This window comes from Falco rusticolus, chromosome 4 (genome assembly GCF_015220075.1).
Source record: "Falco rusticolus isolate bFalRus1 chromosome 4, bFalRus1.pri, whole genome shotgun sequence".
Taxonomy (NCBI): domain Eukaryota; kingdom Metazoa; phylum Chordata; class Aves; order Falconiformes; family Falconidae; genus Falco; species Falco rusticolus.
This window is the reverse complement of record NC_051190.1, coordinates 99175973-99192688: the sequence shown is the minus strand read 5'-3', so window position 1 is coordinate 99192688 and position 16716 is coordinate 99175973. Positions and strand designations below refer to the sequence as shown.

The 16716-nt window shown below is 39.9% G+C and overlaps 3 protein-coding genes across 5 annotated transcripts in view; 1 reads left to right on the top strand and 2 right to left on the bottom strand.

The window, feature by feature from the left end:
• ACAD11 (acyl-CoA dehydrogenase family member 11) overlaps positions 1–2832 on the bottom strand; it is a 33846-nt gene extending 31014 nt beyond the window's left edge. Inside the window, exons 1-3 of one of the 2 annotated variants that reach the window (XM_037383826.1) lie at positions 2653–2832; positions 533–632; positions 172–297 (exon numbers count right to left, since the gene is read on the bottom strand). In XM_037383826.1, coding sequence (XP_037239723.1) covers positions 172–297; positions 533–632; positions 2653–2789 — 363 coding nt within the window. In that variant the 5' untranslated portion in view covers positions 2790–2832. The remainder of the gene's footprint in view (positions 1–171; positions 298–532; positions 633–2652) is intronic. The other variant, XM_037383827.1, reaches the window with a different exon arrangement.
• A 269-nt stretch (positions 2833–3101) lies between these two features.
• On the top strand, positions 3102–14060 carry UBA5 (ubiquitin like modifier activating enzyme 5). Of its 2 annotated transcripts, XM_037383828.1 has the most exons (12): positions 3102–3312; positions 4355–4400; positions 4493–4582; positions 5669–5778; positions 6193–6279; positions 6958–7042; positions 7873–7977; positions 8158–8285; positions 9760–9895; positions 10349–10424; positions 11222–11328; positions 11837–14060. In XM_037383828.1, exons 1-12 carry the CDS (start codon positions 3167–3169, stop codon positions 11918–11920), a joined length of 1200 nt encoding a protein of 399 aa, XP_037239725.1. In that variant the 5' UTR covers positions 3102–3166; the 3' UTR covers positions 11921–14060. The 2 variants fall into 2 exon arrangements, with proteins under 2 accessions (XP_037239725.1, XP_037239726.1); XM_037383829.1 differs by lacking the exons at positions 3102–3312; positions 4355–4400 and having other exon boundaries at positions 4493–4577.
• NPHP3 (nephrocystin 3) overlaps positions 13097–16716 on the bottom strand; it is a 30464-nt gene continuing 26844 nt past the window's right edge. The window contains exon 27 of the mRNA XM_037383823.1: positions 13097–16601. Within this exon, the coding sequence (XP_037239720.1) occupies positions 16421–16601 (181 nt within the window). The 3' untranslated portion in view covers positions 13097–16420. The remainder of the gene's footprint in view (positions 16602–16716) is intronic.

The following is a 16716-nucleotide window of genomic DNA, read 5'->3' as shown; positions in this document are numbered from 1 at the left end:
AATAGCGGCATTTCTTAAAAATACTAAAAAATATTAAAAATAAGGATTATTTATGTTCATATCACAAAACTTAGTAAATGCTGCATAAGGTTCTAACAGAAAGGTCTTAGACAATTTAAAAGCAGTTTGTAGTAGGGAGAAAAAAAAAATCTCTCACATTGGAGGACCAACCTGCACATGCTGCATTACATAAAATTCTGTTCCAATGATAGAAACGTCACTGCAATACAACAGGGGCTCAGGCACTGGAAATCCAGCTGAAAATAAGGCTTTCTGCACACGATATTCTCTATCAACCTGAAGACAACACAGAAATTTAGGTTCAATGAAAAGCTCCCAAACATAAATGAGTACAGTGAATGACCAATCTCCCTCTTAAAATGCTGAGTTACATGTATTGCACAGAAAATGGGAAAAGATCCAGAAATTCACTGCATTTCTGGATACATTCAACCATGTGCCACACCATCGTGTATAGGACTTAGCAACTTGCAATAGAAAGTGTTTGGAGCTTAAGAAGAATGTTACTTACGTTGTGAGCTCTAGGTAAAAGGGGGCCATGGGGCTTCTTCCTGAGCACGTAAACCTGCCCACCCTTCTGAAGATAAAAGGTTGGATTTGACTGGCCTGAGCTACAAAAAGAAAGATTCTAATTACTTACAAATTCAAGTACTTACAAATTTACAAACTTTTAACAGAAATGATGCAGAGTACACTGTGACTTGGGCTGAACAAAATGGCAAGACAGATGAAAGGGTTCTTCTCAAGAGTTTCTTCTCTTGTTATTGTTTTGTTTTGTTTTTTGGGTTTGGAGTATTTTTTTTAAATATAGTCTTACAAGGATGCAAGTGATAGCCTAAAAATCAGAAGTCATATGTTCTATTCCTACCTATGAGAAAGATATCTTATTTCATTGCAGAGAGGTCACAGATACTCAATTTGTTCTCCTGTGAAATGAAGGCAGCATTTACCCCTCCACCCTAAAAAGACATCATTAATGTTTTCAAGGTATGCGTAGATACTAACTTTAAAGCTTTCTGATTTAGAGGAAATTAAACAGAGAAGAATTCACACTAGCCCACAATTGTATCTGCCCTTTGGTGAGCTGTATTTTGAACAATGTAAGCATAGAGGAAACTTTCCAAGTAACTGATGCTTCTAGTACCCAGCCCCACTGTATTCTAGCCTGATCATCACACACCTGCACTATGCTTAAGGGGCTGCCAATAGTAACTGTAAAATTTTAAAGAATGAATGTTGTAGTGACAAAGAATCATAGAAATTAGACATTTCAATCACAAACACATGTAAAAGAGAAGGACAGCCTGGTTAAACCCTTCATAACACCTTGCTCATTCTATCCCAATCAAGCTCATTGATCCTTATTTTCCTCAAGGTTCTGTGCTCATCTATATGCCTTCCTCTCCTCATTCTAGATCATTTTTAAGGCACATTCTGAACTAGTCTAGTGAAAGATTAGACAACCATTGGAAAATCAGAATCAAGTGGACTTTTGCCCTCATGCTCCCCATGACATTTCCATTCTCCCTGAGGTAGTTAGGGCACAGTCCGTAATATAATTTAACAAGTATACTGCACGGACAAGTACTCTGCCTGGCACAACAGAGATTTAGATCAGCTGAAGCCTTGAAGTGCAACCACAACACTAACAAAAAGCAACAGCATAAATACTGGTGATATTTTAGCAGATTTTGCTATCAGTTACTCTCCTGAGACCCCTCCTAAAGTCTCGGTTCAAGTACATGCAAGGATTAGAGTACAGCTGAGGATTCAATGGATACTTTCTATTTGTATCAGAAGACAATGAAAACTTGTTCACTGTTTCTTAGTCATAGCTGCAGATAATGCAGCTGAGGTCATGTTGACAAAGGAATTAATACTTATATTTAGAATAACTTCTTGTAGCTCCCAATTTGAAGTCAGACAGCTGCACCACTAACTCACTGAATGCCAGTGAACTAGATGTTCTGTGCAGCAGCGGCTTAGGAGCCCGGGTGCAGCGCCTCACTAGTGCAATGCATTGCTCTCGGGGTCTTAATGGGAATCTCAGCAGTGTTACACTCTTCTCATGGATTTGCTTACCTGGCGATAGCCTGAGGCTTTTAAAGTTGACTTCTCAAGCCATGTACGTGCTCCTGAACATTATTATTTGATGTGCAATTAAAGAGGAATCAGACAAATTGTGATTTAAGAGTAGGTAATAAAAAGAGTTGTGCGCGTACTCCAACAGGTCGCACCACTGGGGGCCAAACACACATTTTGCAGCGGACTGTGGGAAGGCCACCCACCACATCGCCTGCTCGCAGGCAGCCAGCTGCAGCCGCAGGCTCTGCCTGTGCCAACGGCCACCCCTGCCGCCACCGCCAGCTTCAACCTCTCCAGCCATCCAAGGGTCGAGCTGTCACCCTGCTGTCCGCCAGCACCGGGGCCAAGGGCACCAACCCTCCCGCCGGGCAGCGAGCGAGGCCGCGGCCGCTCTCCTCGCCCCACCGAGGCACGCTTGGGGCCCGCGCTCTGGCTCCGCGCCCCGGGGCGCCCCACGGGCCAGGGCCCAGGCCAGCAGGCACGGCGGTCGCTGCCCGCCCCTCACAGGCGGCCTCGGGGCAGGAGAGCGGCCCACCCGTGCGTTACCTGTACTGCCTGACCGCCAGAGCCCCCGCGGGCTGCCGAGGGAAGCCGGGCAGGTGGACGCGCAGGTACCGCTCCAATCTCTCCTGGTCGAAGCGGTGCCGCGGCCCCACCTCGGTGGTGCCCGGCTCCGCCGCCATGCCTGGCCCCTGCCCGGCGGCCGCAGGCGGAGCTGCCTCGCCCGGCCCGGCCCGGCCCTGCGTCGCCGCGGCAACCGGGGGCGGCTCGGTCCGTCAAGGAAAGCGGTCCCCGGCGCCGAGCCAGCGGGGTTCTCGGAGCCGGGTGGCTTCTCCTGGAAGAAAGCGGCTCCCAGGAGGTAGTCACCGCCCCGGCTGACACCTGCCCTCCTCAGTCCCCGCCGGAGCCCGCTCGCTGCCCGCTGCTGCGGGGCAGCAGGCCCCCTCGGGGCGGGAACGCTCCCCGAGGCGTCGGGGCGAGCAGGGGACGGCGCTCCCTGCCGCTCCCGGAAGCTCCCTCGGACGGGGAGACGTGTCGCTGCGGCGTCGCCGGCGCTGCCATGGCGGAGCCGAGCCGGCTGGAGCAGCTGGAGCGGCGTGTGCGGGAGCTGGAGGAGGAGCTGGCCCGGGAGAGGAGCGGGCGGCGGCCGCCGCGGGCCCGCATCGAGAGCATGAGCCCGGAGGTGACGGACTCCAACCCCTACAGGTGCGGCCGGCGGGCGAGAGCGCTGTGGGGGAGGGGGCTGCGCCTGCGGAGCTGGATTGCGGCGAGAGCTATGAGGAGGAGGCCTAGAGCCCGTGTCAGGGTGTGCAGGATGGGGAAGAGGGAGGGCTCTGCGGCCTCAGGAACTGTGGAAAAGGGGAAGAGGCACGTGGAGGTGGGCTGGGGCCGGCGGGGGCCCGCGGGATGGGGCTGGGGGTGCTGGAGGTGGATGCTCTGTGGGGAGGAGGGGAGAGGTGCACTCAGGTTTCCCACCTGGCTGGGCTGGCAGGGGTGTCCACCGGGGTTATTTTATGTTGTCTTGCCTTACAGCACGGGCAGACAGAGAGGAGACCCTGTGAGTTTTTCAGCTAAGTAGCTAATAAATGGAACAGCTGTTGGTAGGTCTCATTCCCGTTCCTCTAACTTAGGTGGTTTAGAGAAGTCTTGAGGATCTCGGACCCCTTCTAATGCTCAGGTCTTCTGGAAATCTGATACACTTTTAATTTTCAGGATACAAGTTGATACTTGTTCTTTCATTGATACTTTCAATGAAAAAATGCAATAGTAGGATAAAATGTTACTTTACAATCTCTCCAGTTATCCTCACAACCTGATCTTAACTTTTTTTTTAATGTTATATTTGAGTTAACCAAATTGATCAGAAAGCAGTGAAAAGTCTTCACTGGCCTGCTGCCATATGGTTCATTACAGAAAAAAGCATAGGCTTTCATTCTGTAAATCTGGGATTATTTTTCAAAAATAGCTGTGCGTCCTCCTGATTTCACTGATGTTACTCATACCAACTGAGTAAGTGCATGAGTTTCTGCAGGGTTCAGTACTCTGTTGCTCATAGGAAAGCACCCACTGTCTCATTTAGACTGTATCTAGCTGGCAGTTACAACTACAGAGAAAACAGCAGGCTTGAGTTTGGTGCGTGGCAGGGTTGTTTTTAAAGCAAAAGTGATTTTTAAATACCAGAAAAGCAAAATTGCTATTAGAAAAGTAGAGAGGATTTTCTGTATAACATTGCTGTTTTTCTTTGTAGTCGCTTGATGGCATTAAAAAGAATGGGAATTGTCAAAGACTATGAGGTAGGATTCTATCTGCATTAAAACACCCTTGCATTTTTACCCTGCAAGGACCACTTTTGATATACTGATCTGTGTTTTATTTCTTTCTACAGAAAATTCGTACCTTTACAGTTGCAGTAGTAGGTGTAGGTGGAGTTGGCAGTGTGACTGCTGAAATGTTGACAAGGTGTGGCATTGGTAAGGTAATGAGAGTTTTCTTCTACTTCTTTATAGGAGATGGACCAGTCTTTTCACAGAAGAGTTAATTTGATTTCACTCAGTTGATTTTTCCCAAATAAAAAAGTACTGTGAAGACGCACTCAAGAACAGTACTTGTGTAAACATCACAAACGAAGAGTCTGTATTTTTCTTATGCTAGTAAAATTGATTTACTTAGGGCTTAATTCTGTATTCTGTGAATGGTTCTTGTTTGGATATTGTCTTCTACATGCTTTTATGTAAGCTCAAGTGAACAAGTTGATGTTCATGAAATGGAGATGTGGTAGATGTCAGGCAGATATTTTTATCGCAAACATTAGTTTGTCATACGGCAGACTTAAAGCTAAAAATTTAGCAGTGGTTAAAAATAATTTGATGGTGTCTAGATAGCAAGGACCTCCAGAGTTAATAGAACAGGATTTTTCTTTAAAGGGGGAATTTGTGGAGTGGCTTAGATGTTTGTATTTCCAGGCAAACCTGACCATTGATTCTTGGAACTTTGAGAAGTTTCTTAATACAGAGGTGATGCAGCTATTGCAAAGTTTATTGCCCCTTTCTCTGAAGGAGCATTTCCTGAAGACCAGCATCTTGGGCATAGAAAAGGACATTGGATAGTTGATTCAGAATCAACATGTCCCTGTCTTATTTAGGTATTTCAAATGAATTGTTTTTGAAGAACTACATGCCAAGACAAGTGAAAGAAATTACACATTTCCAGTTAATGCCATAACAGCAAGTAGGAATGTGATAACAGAGGTGATACTGTTCATGTAGATGATCTGAATTTTCTTAGTTTAAATCAAATGGACAGTTTGCTTTTTATTAAGAGTGGTTTTCATGACTTAACGAGTCAGGTCCTGGTGAATGGCAGTTGGAATTCAGTCTTCGCGTACTTACAATGTTGGTACCTTTTGTATGTGAACTGAATGGGACTGCAGGGATGGAGGGCATGTTTAGTTGGGGGTTTTGTTGTTGGTTTTAGAGGAGTTTTGTTGTTTAAAATGTCTTGCTGTAGTGCTGTGGTTGCAGTCTTTGGAGTTTCACGTAGATTAATACTATCTTTATTGTAGCTGCTTCTGTTTGATTACGACAAAGTGGAACTGGCAAACATGAACAGACTCTTCTTCCAACCTCATCAAGCTGGATTAAGTAAAGTGCAAGCAGCAGAGCATACTTTGAGGTATAACTTGGAGAAATGGGTATCAAAATACATTTTACCCACAGTGCTGCTCCAGGAAACTGGTGTTTCACTCTTAATCACTCGCAAAGTAGCATGATATAATTTGGAGATTTGGGCATAAAATAGTTGTGGGAAAGGTTGATATTTTAAGGACATTTTTGTACTGGCCAAAACCTCAGTGTGAGTCTACTTTTTATGTATAGCTAATTTTGCTTGGAAGTTTGGTATAAACTATGCCACTTCAATATGTTGTGGGGTTTTTCTCATCTAGTCTGGGAATTTTTGACAAATATGGGTGTATTCCAGACTTCGGACTGGAAGCTTAAGGCTGTAGCTTGTGTAGTTAGTGAAGTTAGGGAGCAGAATGCAAGTTACCATTTTATTTATTAATATTCACTCTGTTTCCTCCATAAGGAATATTAATCCTGATGTTCAATTTGAAGTACATAACTACAACATCACAACACTGGACAACTTTGAACACTTCATGGATAGAATAAGGTAAAAAATCTCTGAACAAAAGCATGTCACTAACTTCTGCTGATGTGTGGTTCTGTACAGCCTCACATTTTTATTCTTGTTTGTTTTTTTTTAATTTAATGACTGCTAATTGGAAACCAGTGGGAAATATGTATATATAAAGACGTTCCAGCCTAGACCTTTTCTCTGGAGCTGGCATTTATTTCTACTGTTACAGTTATATATTATATTAGTGCATCTTTAGATTTCCAGCCAAAGCTGCAGGTCTTAACAGGCTTTTTCCATTATAGAAAACAGATCAGATCATATTTTGACTGCTCTGGAGCAGTTTCAGATATGCTTTGTAGAATGAAGAAAGGAAATAGTTATTAGTGGATCTCAGACTAGGTTCTGAAGTAACTTTTCCCATTTGCAGTTATGTTGTACAAAGGTGCTCTTTTGCAATACTTTTTATTGTGACTGTATACTATATACAACTTACTTTAATCTAAAATGCACTTATATTTAAAACCCACCTTCAGCATGCTCTTGTGTCTATTGTAGATCTATGATGCTAGTTTTGTCCTGTTCTGCATTTGCACAGGTTTTATTAGAAATACACTTCCCATGTGCTTCTATACTCTAAAGCAGTATGTTGATTCCCCTGCTGGTATTTAGTTCTGCCAGCAATGTTATGCAAACTTCTGATACTTATTTCAGTAACGGTGCGCTAGAGGAAGGGCAGCCTGTCGATCTTGTTCTAAGCTGTGTGGACAACTTTGAAGCTCGCATGGCTATTAACACGGTAAGGCCATTGAAGGTGTGAGCTTCACATATTTTCTTCTATGGTGTTAGGAATTGTGGGGACTAGAGAAAGGACAGGAACTTTCAGGAATCTTCTAAGAAATTTCCTCCTTGGTTTAACAAAACAGAATCTGGGCTTTTTCCCAGTTCTTACGAAACACATTTTATATGTATAAATATAACTGTAGCCTTTTAAGTTACTGGCAGGTAATGCTTAGTGGAAGAGTTCAGTATTGTGAGCCCTCTCTGTCTTTCCAAATTATCCTGTTTATATAAAGGTATTATCAAAGCCTGGTATGTTAAATCTTGCTAACTTTCAAAAGACTGTGTATAGCTAATTGTATACTTCATATGACTTTTTGTATACTAAAAACATCTTAAGGCTATGTACCTAATCAAACTGGGTTTTTTTGTAGTAGCAGCCAGCATAGGGTACACGCCAAATGCATGTTTTCTGTTACCCTTCAGCTAACTTGATTCATAAATTGCATGCACTGAAGGTACACAGATGCACAAACTACTTTTAGTCATGGATACAGTGTAATTAGATTCTGTAGTGTGCTAGTAACTGGATCACTAATGCATGTTCAAAAATCTCAGATCCTCAGGAAAGCACAAAGGGCTTCATGAGGATGACTTTAATTTGTCCTTCGATTTCCCCTTTGACTCTGATAAGCAATTTCTATTCTACCTTTTCTGATCATAACCTTTTTGTCTTAAAGTAGGAAGATCAGTGTGTTTAATCACTCTCAATTTACTATGTTTCTTTTTTACTTTTTTCTTTTCCTTAAACTTCTGCAGTGCTGATGTGTGTGTTTCTGTGTTTCTAAGGCCTGCAATGAACTTGGACAAATCTGGATGGAATCTGGAGTGAGTGAAAATGCAGTGTCAGGCCATATACAGCTGATCATACCTGGTGAATCTGCTTGTTTTGCGGTATGCAGTACTCTGCTGAATAGCTCGTTTGTCTTTTAAAGTGGCACTGGAAATATGAAGATTAGCTGGGTAGTGAATGTGATCCTGGCACAGCTGGTGGAGTATCTTAAGATTGTGTGTGATCTGTGTGGCGGGAGCGTTCATACTTCTTTTAAACTTAATTTCTTTATTTCCCATCAGTGTGCGCCTCCACTTGTAGTCGCTGCAAATATTGATGAAAAAACATTAAAACGAGAAGGAGTTTGTGCAGCTAGTCTTCCTACAACTATGGGTGTTGTGGCAGGAATTCTCGTACAAAATGTTCTGAAGTAAGTGATTGAGTTGTTGCTTTTCGGTGTATGTAGAGGAATGAAGGCAGTGGGTTGATTAGCAGTGATAACATGCAGCTGTGGCCTTGCCTCAGAGGCCGTGGGTTGATTGACATGGATGATGTGCAGCTGTAGCTCGTTCCCACTAAGTGGTTAAATAGCCCAGAGGATGGGGGGGGAGGGAGGAGTAGTGTGGTCTGACCCCTGGAGGAAGGAGATACAGCACAAACAGTAGAATCTGACCAACAGTAAAGCCTTGTTGCAGTCTACTAGTTTGATTGTGCTGCAACAGGTGTACAGCACAGTAAGAGAAAGAAACCTGAAGGAACATTTCATAATGATGGGTTTAGTTCTTTTTCTGTATTTGTGGCCTGTTTCCGTAAAGGTATTGGCATTATTGGACAGGGCTGAAATACACACTGCTTGAATTACTGGTGTGTTTACTTTGGGGTGGCTGTTCTTAATAGAACTTTTCAGGCATAAGAAAAAGGTCTTCAGAGTTTCTCGAAGAATTTCTTTTACTGCATACACACACACACACATTTTTTTCTTAGTTCTGCATTTAAATGTATTATGTGATCTCATTAAATTATACACAAAAAATGCTGAAGTGCTGAAAATGTGTCTTTGAAATTTTGTACATGGACAAAGAATAAATAATTTCTCTTGCAGTGTTTGTATTCTAAAAACCTGAGGTGGATTAATATTAGTTATACAGCTGTATGACCTATTTTAATATTGTCAAGAAGTAGTCACATGACTCCAACTGCTAAAAGAACTGCATGTACCAGCAAGGAAAATATTTGAACAACTTTGTACCCAGTTTTACTGTCTTTTACAAGCATCTTTGAGAAGAGGTTCTTATTTAGCCTGTTTGTAGCCTTAGCTTGGCTTTGTCAGTTATCCAAAAATTTATGGTTACAAAGAATAAAAGTTTTCAAGTTTGCAAGTGCCTATAAACAACAAAGCTCCATTTTCAGCTGTGCAGAGAGATGTATTATATAAAATTGCATAGCAACATCTATGTTTCTTTAATGAAGAATGCAAACAATGCAGCTTAATCTAAATCTTTATTTTCATTGCAATTCTGACCCTACAGTAAAGATGATTGAACTGGTTCTGATTAGCTGTTGAAAACTCTCCCGTTGTAATATAGGGCATCTGAGTGTTTCAAGCAACGGACTAGAGCACAGGAGAAAACTGCTTACTTACGACTCTAAATGTGTTTTTTCTGAGACTGTAGTGGACTTGTTCTCACACACACCACAAGAGGAGCGGGTTGTTATGTTGATGTAGTTACACTGTTGTCAGTTGATTACAGCTTATTTTAAGACAATTACAGTAATTCTTTAAAACTTCAGTAGTGTGAAAGTGTATTCTAAAAGTTCTTTGAGGAGAAGTTATTCCTTGAGCAACTGAATTGTTAGGGTTGCACTGGTATATAAGGGCCTACTTTCTCTGTTTGTGTTTCTAGATACCTGTTAAATTTTGGTACCGTGAGTTACTATCTTGGTTACAATGCAATGCAGGATTTCTTTCCAACTATGTCTATGAAGCCAAACCCACAATGTAGTGACCAAAATTGCAGAAAACAACAAGAAAATTATAAGGTAACAATGTTTTGAGGTTTGTTGTTTGGGGTTTTTTTGACCTTAAAGTCCTAAGAACAAAGCAGGCTACAGATGTGTAGTAACACAAAACTTTCATTGCCAGTGCAATTTTCAGCAGCCTTGTCTTCAGATGGTTGCATGTTTTTCTGAAAATACTGTACTTAGAGTTATCTTAAAGCAAAGGGTAGGCAGAATGGCTTGTGTTCAGTTAGATAACATTTTCTTCTACAGTAATTACTCAACCTTTCTGGCAGTCATGTATTTTTGAGTATTAATGGGGTTTGTGTTTTTTTAACTTGCAGGTATTCCACCTTTTTATGCCTAGCAAAGTTCTAAATGGTGACTGCATATCTTAAGAGAAGTGTGAATGTTAGATTTTATCTTCTTCACTATAGTTGAAAACTGGACTATTACATATATTGTGGGTTTTATCTTTTTATGTTTTCCCTTCAGAAAAGAGAAGCTGCACAACCAAAACAGGAAGTAATTGAACAGAAAGAAGAAATAGTACATGAAGACAATGACTGGGGTAAGTAATCAGCTGGAGACTAAATGATGTTCACAGTGCCAAGATTCAATTGAAGTCTTTGTTTTGGGTGAACACACTGTAGGGCACAGAGACTTCTTCTGGTTTGTATTTTTTGTTAACTTGCACTGTGTAATTGCTGTTGGCTTTTCACAGGTTTTGACAGTAACGTTGCCACAACTTAATGATGCATTTTTAGTGTAACGTGCAGGTTTTAGGCTCAAAACGTAACCACCATTTGAATAAAAAACTTTCTTGAAAGGTGGTCTGAAGATATGAAAGATGTGTGAGGAGGTGTATTCACTGCATATTCCTTTTAAATACATAACTAGAAAGCATTTGTGATTTCCATAACCACTGTGCTGAGGCATCTCATGGATTTTTATGTTCCTCTGGGGGCTTTAAGTTAGAAGGAGTTGTGTTAAGGAGTGGTAAGTGTGTTTTATAGAACGATTTGAAGAATGGATATATACCTTCTGTTTATTACATGATATAGAAAATAATCTTAAGATTGCCATCAGGAGAAGTGTCCTCATGGTAAGATTTAAATGGTAAGGACAAGGAAGTCCTATGGGAGAGGTGCCATTCTTGTCTGTAAGTTATCTGTGTAGAATCATTTCCTGTATTGTAAAGGATACTTGTATTGATAATGGAAGTCATTGAAATCAAAGGTCTTTCTGCTTTTGAATTTATTGTTTTGGAAAAGTAGCTGCTGTTTTCCTCTTACTGTGACAACTTGGTGATAGAAGAAAAATTTCTTTAAAGTTGTAATGGAGTTCTTGATTCCTTTTAATGCAAAGGCATCGAATTAGTATCAGAAATTTCAGAAGATGAGCTGAAGGCTGCATCTGGCCCAGTACCTGAGCTTCCTGAGGGAATTACTGTAGCTTATACTATCCCAAACAAGGTAATATTTATTCTTTATGAATTTTTGAAATACAGTTTAAACCTAAAATAAAATTGAAAACTGTACCTCGGTACATCAGATTAGTGCCTTCTACGGTCTAGTTTTGTGTTTCTATATAATACATTTAAGTATGAACGCTAGCGTGAATGTAGTTTTGAGATGATAGGAACGAGTGTATTTGGGGGGGGGGGGGAAGGAAATGAAATGTGAATTTCTCAGTTGATATTTTGGTCACTAATTGATTTTTAGCATATTTAATTTGTAAAAGCTATATGCAGTTAAAGAGCAATTACTGGGGAACACAGAATCTGTTATTTATTGCAGCCAGAATGTTCTAACTCCTAGTCAGAATAGTTTACAATTTAAGCTTATAATCACTTAGACTTAATGGTGCAGTTGAGCACTTGGTTCTAGGAAAGCGATGTGGTGTAATGGCAATCAAGCTTACTTCTGTGGGGCTTTTTGTTTGCTATTTTTGTTGCCAACTTTTTCTTCATGTTCCTAACAGGAAGAGAACTTGGTAACTGAGGAAACGGTAGCAGAGTCTGAAGAAAGCCTAGAAGAACTCATGGCCAAAATGAGAAACATGTAGCAAAACAAATATGAAGTACAACTTCTGGGAGTTTGGATTGACATTGGATTTTGAGAAGACCAGATGTCTTCCCCCCCCCCTTATTTTTACCTCAACTGAAGCTTATTTTTACCTTTCTGATGAAACGGAACTGTTACAGGGACAGGAAGGAAACAGACTTACGTTGTTTATATTCTGTTGTCTATTCATGTCTTTAACATAAAAGAGTTGTGCTACTGTAAATTTTAATTTCTCAGCATTGCTAGTGTCCAGATACTCAGTTTATCCATCTCCTTTTATTATTTATCAAAAGCAGGTGTAGCATGTTATATGCAGTATCATGCAATGAGAACAGTACATGGTATAGGACAAGTGAAAGATGGAATCTGCTGGAGTTGGACCGAGTAGGTTAAGGGCAGATGCTAGTGCCTCATTCAGATTGCTGCTCCTGATTTTCCAGGCACTTGTACTCTGTTGTTGTTCACTGTTGTCCAAATTCTTGGCATGGATTGTGCTGTGGTTACTTTTTCTGAGTAAACAGAACATTTCAGCCTTTTTATCTGCCTTAAATATCTCTGGGATGGATTTTTTTTTTTAAATGCCTCTGGTTTTATCAGTGTTTTACTACTGCTTGTTCTTAAGTAGCTGCCTATATGTTTTGCATGTGATAATGCTTTGAGTATGCTGCAACAAGGCGAAGTCTTCTGTCAGTAATTACACTAGCAGGCTGGGTATTAGTATGTCACCATTTCAGCCAGCAGATGCTTTTCATGACAAAATTTTTTCAAGACTCACCAGCAACACTGGAAAGAAGAGATTTTATCTATCTTTTTGAAAACCTAAATTTTTTTTTTTTGGGGTTATTAGAAGTTTAGCTATAATTCTGATCCATCCCCATCACATGAGCTAGATTAATGAATATAATTAATCAGAGTTTGCATGGGAAAGCTTCTAAAATTAAGTGCTCTAAACTTTGTTTGGTGTTGCAAGTATCTTCAGGGGAGTAGCTTAGCTATTATATTTGTCTTGTGAATAACGTTAGTACAGTCATACTACCTTTTAAATTACCATGCATCAAACTGACCTGTAAATGTACCCTGCTGAACTGGAAGGATCAATTTCACACATTTTAACTACTGTGGGTGTCTGACCCAGAACTTGATCATTACTTAGATTTGGCTTGGTCATAATTTCTTATTTTTTTCAAAATTTGGCTTAGAAACGTAAATTTCAGCCTTTGCGGTGCAAAATAATACAAGTATCTCTAACTTGGGCCGTTCATAAAACCTTTCCACAGCATGATAACAGCCAACGCAGAACCAGCTGGCAATGGTAGTAGCAGCATCCAACCAACATGTAAGAAGACAGTGATATTGCAGAGGTGCTTCTGTTTCTTAGGGCAGCTGAATGATTAATTACTTAAATGTTTGATTTCTAAGCAGTGGTTACAAATGTCAAGATCTGGTTTCTCCACAGCTAAGACTGTATTATATACATACAAATCCTCACTACATTCAGAGATTGGGGTTTTGGTTGGCATTTTGGTGTGGTCCATTATACTGTAAAATGGAAGTGATTTTTTTTGGATTAAGTTCAGTTTTGGAGAAACCAGATTTTAGAATTGAACTGTAAAGAGGGATGGGAAATAGAATAATGAGGTCATTAAAAAGGTGCATAATTGAATCTATGTCACTAAGTCTACATTAGTTTGATCCAAGTGTCAATTTAAGTGTTACTTAGGTTTCTTTGTGACTTTACCTTTCCATTGAGAACAATAGAAGTGAGACATGCACCTGGCTCCTATAACAGCCCAGATAATCCTGACTCTTAATTATTTGGCTGACATAGAATTGTAGAACTATTTAGGTTGGAAAAGGCCTTTAAGATCATTGAATCCAAACAGAAGAAATTTTTCCTCAGTGCTATCACATGACTGACAGTCAGCTTTACAAGAGGCAATTGTTTACCATTTTACTTCACGTACAGTTTTATGACCAAATAAATACACTTTTATATGCTTATTTACAAAGTATGCAAAATGGGTCTCTTGTTACTTTCAGCTTGTATATATAAGAAGAATTGGAAACAATTAGAAAATACATTAAGATGACTGTATGTGCCAGTGGTTAAAATTATTTTAAAATAAACATCAAAGACAGAAGCGGCTTTAAGGGTCTTTTTTTAATTAAAAAGGCATTTACAAGTAGAAATCTGCTCCAACTATAAAACATAACTGAAAGTTTATTACTTTTGTTACGCATTACAAAGCACACTGCAAGGGTTTCATCCAGCTTTGTTTATTTGGCAAACCCGTAAAAGAAGTTCTCCATTTCTGCAGCATTCTGACTATGATGAAATCTCCATTGAAACTGGTGACGCTTTGGTCTGAGGTGCAGTTATACATAGAAAAATTATTTGGCATACATCAGCTATACAATTATTTTTTAATGTCCATGAGGTACAGCTACAATGACATGGACAACTATCTTGAGGCTATTCAGCAACAGTCACACCAGCAGCAATAGTTATGGCCAAAATGGGGCCTGCAAGACCCTCCACTGTTACTCATAATGCTATTTTATTTCTGTAATAATTTTGGGGGGGTTGACAGGGTAAGCAGATTGTTTCCTCACGGTCTCTGCTAATGGGCCATAGGTGGTTGGGATCTGCTCTGCTTTTTAGGGACTGATTTTTCTTCCAAAAGCAACCCTGCAACCTACGAGTAAGTTGGAGAGAAGTCACTCAAGGGAAAATAGTAACAGTTCAAAATTGGAAATGACTAAATGGGAAGAGGGCTGATAGAACACTGAAGGTCTAGAAAAGCAGCTCCCTATTTAAGCCAGTAACATTAAGGAAAACTATTTAGGAGAGCAAGGTACATCATTATACGTGTTAAAATCAGAAGTGATAAGCTAGATACGACATCTGGTAATTCATAGCACAAAACATTAGAGGAGGGAATTACCAGGTCTGAGAAGAGTAGGCAACAGACGCACATACAAGCTGGCAAGGATGAGGTTTTTGGGCTTGGCTTTGGCTTTTTTTTTGTTTTGGTGGTTTTGGTTGGTTAGTTACAAGGTTGGTGGGTTTTTTTCCCTTTTTGCCCCTCTCCTTACTCAGTAACAATCCTGCAAAGAACTCTGTTGTTTTCAGAAGTTTTCAAGGTGGCTGGAATACAGTGGATTCTTTGATTAAATCCCCATTTTCTAAAGTAAAAGGAAAATACTTAGAGAGCTATTACAAAGTGTCAGCTCTTGTTGATGTACTGTAATAACTTCAAGAGCTATATATTTTTATTTTTTTCCAACTAAATCGTAATCTTAAAAATCAAATTTGGGTTGTGTATTTGTTCTGTCAGTTTTATATACTGTTTCTTTTGCCAAGTTACAGCCTTGCCAAAATATTTAAATCCTTCTAAACAAAACAAAGGCTGAACAGGTTATATTTAACTCTACTCTAAAAAGGAAAAAATGCTGTGGAAGATAAGTACCCCTTTGACATAAAGGCCATTTGCATTTTTCAAACTCTATCAAATAAATCTTCACATCAGTTGCTTCGAACATGATAGTGAGGCTTCAAGTAATTTTTCACTTATATTCAACTTTTTACAAAATCTTTTCTTTAGTATGTATTTAAATTGATTCACGGATTTATGCATTGAATGAGAACAGACTTCAAACTGGTTCTTCTAGATGACCAGGGCATTAAGAAATGACGGGCAGGTAGGATTGACTAGCATCTCTTTATCTGAGGGCAAACTGTTTTGTATCACTAGGTTTCTCCAATACAAACATTCTTGTATTTTAAGGGATTCAATGAGATTTAATAGTGAACGTATCACTAAAGGGTCAACAACAGGGAGCTGGGTCATAGAATCCCTCACTGGAAATATTCTTACTGAACACAGTGAATCTGTTAAACACCTGTAACTGTAGGTGACAATATATTTAGATATATTAGCTTTCCAAGGAAACCCAATTATTTTCGCACAAATCCCTTGAATTAAGTTTGCTTAAAGCTGAAATCACCCTGCAAGGTAAAGCTTTGGGTGGAACAGTATTTTGACTTTTTCAAAATTACTCTCTCTTTAGAAACAAATTCAAAAGCTTCTGAAAAGGCAGAAAAGATTGATGAAACAAAAATACACAAATCATCTAAGCCAGGCTATTACAACACAGAAATAAGAACTACCCTACAGAGTATATACAGTTGGTTCAACTTGCTGTAATCCTGGCGCTTAAGCTAAGAGGTATCAAATCCACATTTTTGGTGTTAACTGTAACTTTAGCTAGTAATTAATATGCGTATCTATATACAATGGAAGAAACTCACTTTGTACCATAGAGTCTGCAAAGTTAACGTGGAGGGATTTCAAGCTTAAAGATCTGTTTCCCCGTCATTCATGAAGACAGGTGTTGGTCCCAAAATAGTACATTAGCCTAGGAAAAATAAGTTTGTCTTAATAATTTTATGTCTGCTTTACAATAGCAATAGACTGCCTTTTCTTTGAGCAGGTTTATATCACCTTTGTCCATGTTCCAGGAAAATGTTTGGTGATAACGCACTTTTTAAGCTGAATGTATCTCCATTCGATGAGTGTCGAGAAGTTGCTTTTCCACCTATCAACAAAGTCTCTGCTTCTTTTATTTCCATAGCTCTCTTGTAAAGTTCAGCTGCCTTCTCAAAGTCTCCCCCTTCGTAGCTTTGGAGCAGAGTAAAACAAAGTTGAAACAAGCAAATAAAACAAGTCAATTCATTTAAATTGAAATGCATAATATGCTATCAACAAAGTTTACTTAAAGCTCTCTACTTTCCTG

Excerpts from the sequence above, each read along its gene's own strand:
- UBA5 (XM_037383828.1), top strand. The coding sequence starts at position 3,167 with ATGGCGGAGCCGAGCCGGCTGGAGCAGCTGGAGCGGCGTGTGCGGGAG. Across the intron at positions 3,313-4,354 it reads ACGGACTCCAACCCCTACAG|TCGCTTGATGGCATTAAAAA; the intron begins GTGCGGCCGGCG and ends TTTTCTTTGTAG. Across the intron at positions 6,280-6,957 it reads CACTTCATGGATAGAATAAG|TAACGGTGCGCTAGAGGAAG; the intron begins GTAAAAAATCTC and ends TACTTATTTCAG.